A 9,932-nucleotide genomic window follows, 5' to 3' on the forward strand; every position below is an offset into this window, starting at 1 on the left:
CCTGAGCAAATTTCATATGCACAAATCCCAACATCCAAGACGTGCTCCAAATCTCAAGACTTTTCTTTTTGTTATGTTTTTAAAAATATATTCAACGTTTTCAATTGATTAACGTTAATTATTCGTACAGTTTACTCAAACCAAATACTTGTTCCTGTTAACTCGTTGACTTGTTGACGCTTGCTGTGCTCAAAATAACCACTAGGAGGCAGTTTGGAGGTCTCGTTTATTTCCACTATAATGACGTCTTTGTGCATATTATTATTTGGATTAACACTTCAGAATTGTTCAGAGCTAATTGATATAGACGTGAAACTCCCTAACACATTATTGAGATGAGTAAAACTTTTTTTCTACTTCAATTACAGTTGTTGATGAAACTTTGTGAAGTCCAGGACCTTGTAAATAGTTAATTCTCATTTCTCATTCGAGCATTAATAAGGATGGAAATTGACTTTAATAAGCTGAAAAACTTACTTACTAAAGAATGTTGCCAGTATCCAATGATGTTATATTTTTATTTTTGATGTTTTCAGAGGCACTGCTGAGAATGACAAACTTGAACGATAAAAGGCTTTTACTGAAATTTGACTACGTGTTCACAGTTCCACTTTGTGTTATCAACATTGCCTTCTTTCAGCACTATGTCAACATTCCTAACAGAGGTGGTGGGTTCTGCTGGGCGTGCTGGTGGTGTATGCCAGGCCACACACACATCTGCGCACAGCACCCAGCACCAAAGCAACAGAAAGCTGAAGGAAAGTGACAGAGAGGATCCAAGACATGCTGTTGCCGACTGCCGCCAAGAAGCAGCAATGAGTAACACATAGGAATGGCAAAAATAAAGAACTCTCTCTGGGACCATAATTATTCCATGCAGAAGTTCATTTGATCAATATTGCAGTATATTACATGGGACACCCTGTAGGACAAATATATTTGAGTCCTAACTGGAATAAAAGTCTTTTTGGAAAAAGAACTATCAAATTGCTTTTTCCTTAAACCACTCCATAATTATTTTTAAACCGCCCTAATCCTAACCTGCAGGTTAACAGTCGTGACAATTACTTCAGCCATCACCTTTATTTTTGTTGACCCACACAAATTCTGTTAGTAGCATGCAATTCCTCTGTTGACACAAGAAGAGCTTAAAAACACTCAATACAGAGTCACGACTCAGGTTTGGCAGTCAGACTGGCTTAAGATCATCTGAGACAAGAGTGTCCAAGTGAGAGGTGAGCATTTCTGTGAGTAATATTTTACAGCATTGTCAAAAACGTATCTGTTTAACCTATTGTAAGAAGTTAAAAAAGTGTAAAAGAGAAAACCATGCCAAAAAGATTTGATTAATCCCACTCTTGGGTTTTTATTTTACATTTGCGGTAGCCTGTGATCGGTGGATGGATTGTTCAGTCAAAATAATAATAATAAAGTCTGCTGCTCATGGATGACACGATAGACATTTGAAAAGTGAATAGAGATTGATCCAACTCTTCCATTTTTTTAAGCATGTTGACTGATGATAGAATGGTTGCAATTGCAATGGACTTTTGGAGTAAAATGACTGACATATCTCAACCTTGTGTTTCTAGAATCATTAAATGTCTATTAATATAATGATATTCATCATATTTATTTGATTTCGATGTAATTTTAATTCAATTTTTTGCTGGAAAATGCTCGATGCACAGTGGCGGTAGACTTTGCATTTTGTTATTTTTTTGTTTTGTTTCGTTCTCACTGTGACATGGTAGAAACAAAGCTATCGCTAGCTACCTCTGCAGAGTGCACATATCCACAACACAGCTGCGCACAAAAACCTCACGAACATTGAAAGATCTAGTGATACATACACCGTTGATTTTCTACGTAATGTATCATCTTTTTCCATCGTCTTCAGTGCTGTTGTTTACGTCCAGCTTTAATCCAGCTGCTAAATTTGATGGCTAACTCTGACAATGACACTTTTTAATTCACACCCAGAGTCAGAGAAAAGTGCTTACACGTATGCTTGAAGTCCAATCTTCATCGTCTGCTAAACTTGTACTAAACTAAGCACTAAACTTATAACTTATTTTCTTTCTCCGCCAAAGCGTCATCCACACACCTCGGAAGTTACTTGCATTACTTAATAAGCTCATATTTGTTTTACTGATTGTTTAACTACCTTTTTGCCTGAAACACTTCTAGATTTGATTATGTATAAAGACAAATAAGTTTCAGTGCTTAGCCCTGAAGCAGCAAATATATCATGTCTGCCTGGAATAAGCGATGTTGAAGATACTTTTATAGTGTATTAGGGTGCTTTAAGTTGCAATACTTAGAATAATACTGTTCAATAATGTTAGAATAAAAATGTTCTTTTAACATTTGCGTGACCAGATGGAATTTGAAATTACATTTATGTTCATTTGTCAAAAATGATCAATGAAGGCAGTAGTTTTATAAAAGAAAAGGTTTTCTTTTGTTTCAGTCATGCATTTAGTGCCTTGGGCATTCGAGGGTTACTCATGTACACTGTCCTAAAGTTGGTGTTCTAAGACACATTTCACAGTATAACACCATAGTATCACCAAACATAATCAAGTAATGGTATTCAAAGTGCAAAGACAAGAAAGAAGATGTCCAAAATGGCAATTTTTCTGACAACACTGCACCAAAATGAGCTGTTAGAGGCCTCTGGATGTAGAAGTGAATGACGTTTCATACTGGGTGCTTCATCAGAACAAGGCGAATGGAAGTATTGCGATTGGTTTGACCAAGGAATACAAATTTCAATATCAATGTCATGTAAACCGGAGTAGCTCATCCTTTTTGGCCAGCAAAAGCACAATGGACTAGAAAAAGTCAGAAGCAGTGGTGGTCCTACATTGAAGTTCTAACCAGGTGAAGCACCCTTCCAACTGCGTCTATGTGTGGACAAGGCCGAGAGTGGCGCTGCTGCAGCTGGATCTCTTAAAGTCTGCTCTGCGATTCAATGCTTCCTGCTCATATTGCAGTTACTGCCTGAAAACACCCCTGAACATAAACAAGTCGCACTGGTTTCAATCTAACTTCCCGCTATAAGGTATCACGACAATAATCATTAACATTGAACAAATATTGAGTGTGTAATTCCATGCGTGTGTCACTCTCCATGTCAAAAGCGAGTTGTGTTTCAGGTTTGGGGTCCTGTTTATAGTAGTATAGCATCATGGCTTGGGTTTGAGTTCACTTTTAAATGCTCAGCTTTTTATATATTTTCATGACAAAGCTTTTTCATGTGAAGAGTATCAAGTTAGTTATCAAGTAACTTAACACCTTCATACCAAAGCAGAGGTTTAAACGTTTGTCATCACAAGCTCAAGCGGGCAAACCTCGCTCAGATGAATACCACAAACATGGTACATGAATGGTGCACATGAATCATTTCTGGTTACAAGGATCACAAATGTCAATCACCAAACCATTTGAACAAGCTTATAATTTTTCTCACGTGCATGGGGACATTTTGAATTGTTGTATTTTGCATCTCTTATGAGAACAGGTTTCAGCTGTGTGTTCTAGTGTGTTTACTTTCCTGAACACAATTCCTTGCTCATTTATACCAGACTGGTTTTCTTAATTTAATTTCACCCTTTTAGGTAAGCTGGTGTAGCGGTCCTCTTCCAGTTCGGCCTCAATTCACAGTCTTATTCATCCAAGAGGAATTTACCAATGTTATACTACGTGGCAAAATCATAGTACTCACCTGAGCGACTGCAGCGCCACTGAAGAGAATCACAGATTCAGACATCAAAGTTCAGATCCAGGTCGAGTGGTGCTTATCCACGAACCTCATGCCTGTCTAACCCTCCTCACTGTGTTTTCAGCAACGGCTTATCCGGCTGCTGGGTGACTCTGCTGCAGCAGCGCCATCTGACAAAGCAAGCGTTTAGGAACAACTAACACATGTTCCTCCTCCGCACAGAAAAAAGCACACTGTTTCATCTTCCAGTATTTATCATATTCATATTTACTGCATGAAGTTCATGCGCAACTCTGTTTGCAGCGAGCGTCCCATCATTTTTTGCCTACGTGAGAGGCCTAACCTGCTCATTGCAGGTGCAACTACAATGATGAAAATTAACTCTTAAGCAGTGACTGGAACATTTTTCTGTTTCAATCTAGAGTCAGTTTTCACGCTGCAGAATGGATAGGAAACACTGCTCAGTGAAGCTCTCAGCCCATCCATCTAGAGGACTCATCGATGAGAAGATGGTGGTCCAGGTGAAGAATGCCGAGCCCTTCTCCAAGCTCACTCTGTATGCCGCTCATTGTTGTGAAGGTGGATATAACTGGGAGTCCTTCGCTCACTACTCCTCTGACATGACCGGACAAGTAAATGGTATATTGCTACAAACTTTCTTGAAGTTCTTGTGACTAGATGTTTAAACATTTCCCACCTTTCTTGATGGACAGTGTCAGAGGATCCTAGCTTGGGTGGGACTTATTTTGGCGTCGAACCTATGGGTTTACTGTGGAGCCTCCAAGGGGTTAAAAGCAACAAACTGGGAGCCACGTAAGTGACAGGGCCTAGTGTGGTTTAAGTTTACACATGTGTGATTATCCTGTGTCCTCATAGGTTGAGGAAGCTGGATCCTGAAATCCCCATGAAAGTGACAATCTCGTTGTACTCTGGTTACCAAAGTGAAGGCTTTGAGGACTTGGTTCCGCTTGCCAGTGTGTTGGTTGAGCGATGGAACATTGCACCTGGTGTGCGCATCATCGAGATCAAAGAGGATGGTGTGAACGGAACCTTATTCTTACCTCCAGGTAAGACAAAAGACAACGATTGCACCTGACACCTTTCAGTATCACATTTGTTTAGGTATTGAAAACAAGGTCCTGAGAAAGAACTTGTGTAGATACCACACTGGACCCCCCCAGATCAGCTGATGGTGATGCCGTACTACATAATTCATCGTGTGCTGGGAGCGTGTCCATTTACCATTGGAGAACAGAGCAACGGATATAATAGCGATGCAAGATCAAATCACATACAGGACCGTCTTTTACACTGATGTCCATTATGATGCATATGTTTGGCTGCTTTAAATGAAATCGTGCAGTCATCCATCGACGTCAGACTTACGTCTTCTGTGCTTACGTTACTGGAACCCCGACTGACTTCAATGGCACCAAAGAGTTTGTCACTGTGTCATATTCTGCATTGTCTAATGCAGTGTTTTTAGACCCTTTTTAAGCCACGCCACACTTGGTTCATTGAAAATATCCCAAGGAGCACCACCCACTGTTCCTCGACTAAAGCACAACAGTGCTCAGTCCAAAGCAGTGGCGCCTCCAGAAATGTTGTATTGGAGTGGCCAGATGGGGCCACTTAAAATCTTGGGGTGGCACTCCAAAATTAAAAGGTATAAGCACGACTGGCAGGTGGGGTGGCCAGCAGATTTACAGGGGTGGCCGTGGCCGCCACTGGTCCAAAGTCCTGTAGAAAATCCCTTTTAATTTGTGAAAATATTTAGCTACTGACACCTGGCCATTTTGGCATGCTATTTGCACAAAGAAAATGCAGGAAATGTATTTGTTTAAAAAAAAGTCTCCAGAAAGGGGTGGGCAATATGGCAAAAAATACACCAGGATTTATTTATCTGTTGTTTTTTTTTATCACAATCTCACATGTGTTCCTGAGACTATTTTGTTGGGTAAGTGTTAGTCCAAGAGGAAAAAGAAAAATCTGACATTTTAGGTCAATGAACTTCTATTATTGAAGTTTACGACATTTCCAGACAAATCTTTTGCACTCTTTGCCTAAGCTTCCTTCATAACTACAATGATTATTTCACTCTTCACATTTTGCAGCACGTTTGTTTGGTTCTGCATTTATTTTTTTGCTAACTTTTTAACTACAGAACAAACTTTGATAGTTACCATTGTCAAAATAGTTTTGAAGTGAGACGCCACCTTAGCTGTTAGCCCTGTTATCGCTGCAATGCAGACAGTTTTTCAGTAATGGAGGAATTAGAGGAGGCTGACAGTGGGTCAAATACAGTAATTTAATTTCACAGGATACAAAAAAGTCTGTAAACAGAGAAAACAATGAACAATAAAACACAAGATAAACTACAGAGGTCGTCAAAACGAACACACAAGCTAAGGAGGAGCAATAACAAAGAGAAAACCAGGAAGCCGCGCGGAGCAAATAGAACAAGGACTAAACACAAACTCAGAACACCAGGGTTTCAGAAAGAGGGATCAAAAGCAAATCAATAAATGGGATAAATGAGCGAAGGAACGAGAGCAGGCGAGGAGAGCCAATTTACCATAGGTACAAAAGGAGACAATCTGGCACACGTCACTGGAGTCCAGGTGTCTTTAAGCTCTTGATGCTGATGAGATAATTATCTCCTGCCGTGTGCCATTAAACAGGAAGGAAGAGAGGAAACAGAAAACTGGGATTACAGAAACCAAAATAAAAGAGAATCATGACAATCTGCGGACAAATGAGGCCAAAGTGGATCATTTCCCATGGCTCACCAGGCAGTGGCCGCGGCACAGCGATTGTAAAACTCTGGTCAAATGATTCTCACCCTTGAAAGAAAATGTTGGTGGAATATGTTCTAATGAAGCGATCACACATTGTGCATAACACCCTTTAGCATCTGAGCTTCAGTGGCACATACAGAGTGTACTGTTCTTTTCCCCTAAAATCCACTGCCATGCATATTTACAGCAAAAACACCCATGTGAATTTTCTCACCTAAACTGCTGCTGTCACCATGTCAATGTATGACATAATATGAACAGTATGATATTATTCACTTAATCCAATTTAACTTAAACGGTCAAAATACCATTTATCTAGACGTTTTCTTGTGTGTATTTGAAGGACCAGGACCTTTTCCTGGCATCATGGACCTGTGGGGATATGAAGTGGGCATGATCAAGTATCGGGCAGCTCTGCTGGGCTCTCATGGCTATGCCGCGCTCGCTGTCAACTACATCACTCCGGATGTCACCAAAACAACAAGAGAGATGGTGGAGGTGGACTTCTTTGAGGTAAAGTTGCTTGTTTTTGTGGAAAAAAATTCCCAACAGCTGAAAACATTTCTCTCTCCTTAGAAAGCCTTCGGGATCCTTCAGAGGCATCCTCAAGTTCTCAGCAGCCGCGTTGGCATTGTTGGTCTGTGCTTTGGCAACGTGATCATGTTTAAAGTGGCTGCTTACTCCAATGTTGTCAAGGTAAGATTGAGAAGATTCAACAGCATCTTGGGAGGGAAATGGCTTGCTAGACATTTCCGAAGCAGTCTTGACTGTCTATCCTGCAAAATGTGACGTGTGTTCTGGCTCCGTCCTCAGCCCAGGTGCTTGGTGTGCGTTAATGGAATACACATGATACCACCTGACAAAACTTTGGGGGAAGCACGGTTGTACACAGCACAGTAAGTCACTTGATGCGAAAGAGCAAATTAATAAATCTCTTCACACTGACCCATTTCGGATTCATTTTTCCACTCAGGGTTATGAGGTCGTCTGTCAACCAAGAGACCAAAGAAATTGTGATGAGAGATTCCCTGTTGCCCGTACCAACAGATCCGAAGCTCAAAATGGACGTGAGTCTCATCTCTTGTCTTGTCTTCTGTTTTCAATGACAGGTTGTGTTGGCCTGACTTGTTTTGTGACAATACAAGTCGTCTCGAGGAATTTAAATTCGATCGTATTTTGAGTGGGATTCTGAAACCAGCACTCCATTTATTCAATTTTGTTTTTTTTGCATTCATTATTTTAGCAGCTTATTTTGCGTCAAAAGCCATTCCATTGTTATATTTTACAGAAAGCTTTCTTGCAGGTTGGTCTTTTTTTTTTAACCCTGATTGCTTCAGTGAGATTTATTTTTAATTGGTCTAGTGTGTGAGTACATGCTCGGACTAGATGTTGACCATCCCACATTACAAACCCAAACTATGGGGCTGTGTTAGGTAGTAGAGGTTAGAAAGCAGAAGGGATTTGGGGCGGCTGGGTGTGATGAGTTTCCTGCCACTGGGTTTCATCCGAATGATTTGCCCTACCTCCAAGGAAGTATTGTTATGCTCACTTCTTCCAGCCTTCCTAGGTCTTAAGACCCTTCTCTCTGATTTACTTGTTTCCATCCACTTACGCAGCATTCAGGGGGTACTCTTCCTCTTGAAGTTTTCTTAGCAATGACTGGGTGTGTCCCAGTCGGTGCGCTGTGACCAAACCCTGCTGACTTGGGTCGCTATCCCATGCCAGGTCTTTCCTGGGTCCTTTCACAGTAGTCACTGGTAACCAGCAGAACATAGAACATATTTGCCTTAAGCGAACTAAGAGAAACTTCATGGAACTTCTTGCCAAAATAAATCTGTTGCGAGTAAATGTTTAAATTCTCTCCGCATAGCTACAGCACAAAAAATATTTTTCTTTCTCCTGTCATATTATTGACTTTTGGCTTCTTTCAAACACGCTTTTGTTTTTTGTCTGAGCAGCTGGGACGAGTGTCATGCCCACTCCTGCTGGTTGCAGCTGAGGATGACCTGGGTATTCCAAGCAAGGAGGCAGCGGAAGATGTGAGTTTGCGGTCATGATGACTAGATACATCCACTGTTTTCCAGATGTTTTTCTACTGCATGTTCCCACCCAAAGTTATGTTTGCTATGTCATGTAAAATGTCATCAGAGCTTGTTCATGACTTTGTCCAACCATGTTGTTCCCTTCTAAAGCATAATGTGTTTCATCAAGATCTAATTCCTGTTATGAGTGTGGGAACGTCAAAGGGTGAAACAGGTTATTCAATAAGGATGAGGGCTACTATATTTCAAATAAATGATAGTTGCTTATCATGAACTCTTAATGAGTGGCTTTGCTGTTTCTCGTGTTTGGAAATTATAACTGCCCACGTGAAGTGCTAAGCGCCTATACTAGTCATGAATATAAGTAAGTATTCTGAATAGTCGGATGTTGTTTTCTAGATTCAAGCGATGATGCAGAGAGCCGGGAAGGGAGATCTAGTGAAGATCCTGTCCTACCCAAAGGCAGGGCACATCCTATATCCACCCTACATGCCTCTTGGAAATGTCACAGTTGTAAAGGGCACTGGTAAGTCCCCCCCCTCAGGCCGGTTCTTAACCGGTCTGACTCGTTGCTAATGTTCTGTAACTGCAGGTGTGCAGCTCTGGGGTGGAGAACCACACCCCCACAGCTGTGCTCAGGAAGATTCCTGGAGGAAGACCCTGATGTTCCTGCACAAACATCTGTGTGAAGACGTCTCTGAGAACTGAATTCATTCTGGATCAGAGATGTAGCCAGAATGATGAGCACATTTCGATGCATTCACAAGTCATGCTTTAAAAAAAGTAATGAGAATTTGAGTCAAATGGTGTAAGTGCTCTTGCTTTGGTTCAGACAGACTTGATGTGTCTGACCAGTGTTTCACATGTTTATTTATTTTAACTCCAAGCTGTGGTGGGCGGTGTTTGGTGAAAAACTGTAACAAACTAAACTTGCCAAATAATATAACGTTTCTCCTCATCCATGTAGCGTAAAAATGCATAATGCGGTGCAAATTAATAACAACACAAAACACCATTTACATTCAAGCTTTGCAGTCTCGAGCGCATCTCAGTGGGGCTCCGACGTGACTTGAGGCGCTCCTTCAGGTGATGCACATACATTACCCCATGTAGCAACCGGCTCCAAAACCAGTACTTCTCACCATGCAATAATGCAGCTCCCACAAATACGTACACGCGCAAGTAAATTACTCTACCAATGAAATCGCGACAGTTACAATGTATGTCAGTTAAGTTAATTAAGGCTTGAGTTTTCAGATGAAAATAATGAGGAATCTATTTAAAGCTGTTGCAAAAAAAGAGCCCTGGTACATCTCACGAAATAGTGTTATGTAATAATGTATCGAATTATATTCAGTACGAATA

The 9,932-nt window shown here is 40.8% G+C and overlaps 1 protein-coding gene across 2 annotated transcripts; it reads left to right on the top strand.

Moving 5' to 3' along the window:
* Positions 1–1,186: 1,186 nt before the first annotated feature.
* LOC128770945 (bile acid-CoA:amino acid N-acyltransferase-like) lies at positions 1,187–9,932 on the top strand. Of its 2 annotated transcripts, none has more exons than XM_053885965.1 (11): positions 1,187–1,247; positions 4,150–4,366; positions 4,441–4,540; positions 4,604–4,794; positions 6,869–7,038; positions 7,102–7,221; positions 7,339–7,421; positions 7,499–7,592; positions 8,484–8,564; positions 8,967–9,093; positions 9,160–9,932. In XM_053885965.1, the coding sequence occupies exons 2-11, from the start codon at positions 4,171–4,173 to the stop codon at positions 9,273–9,275; spliced, it is 1,278 nt and encodes a 425-aa protein (XP_053741940.1). In that variant the 5' UTR covers positions 1,187–1,247; positions 4,150–4,170; the 3' UTR covers positions 9,276–9,932. The 2 variants fall into 2 exon arrangements, with proteins under 2 accessions (XP_053741940.1, XP_053741939.1); XM_053885964.1 differs by having other exon boundaries at positions 1,188–1,235.

The sequence above is a fragment of the Synchiropus splendidus genome, chromosome 14 (assembly GCF_027744825.2).
Source record: "Synchiropus splendidus isolate RoL2022-P1 chromosome 14, RoL_Sspl_1.0, whole genome shotgun sequence".
Classification (NCBI taxonomy): domain Eukaryota; kingdom Metazoa; phylum Chordata; class Actinopteri; order Syngnathiformes; family Callionymidae; genus Synchiropus; species Synchiropus splendidus.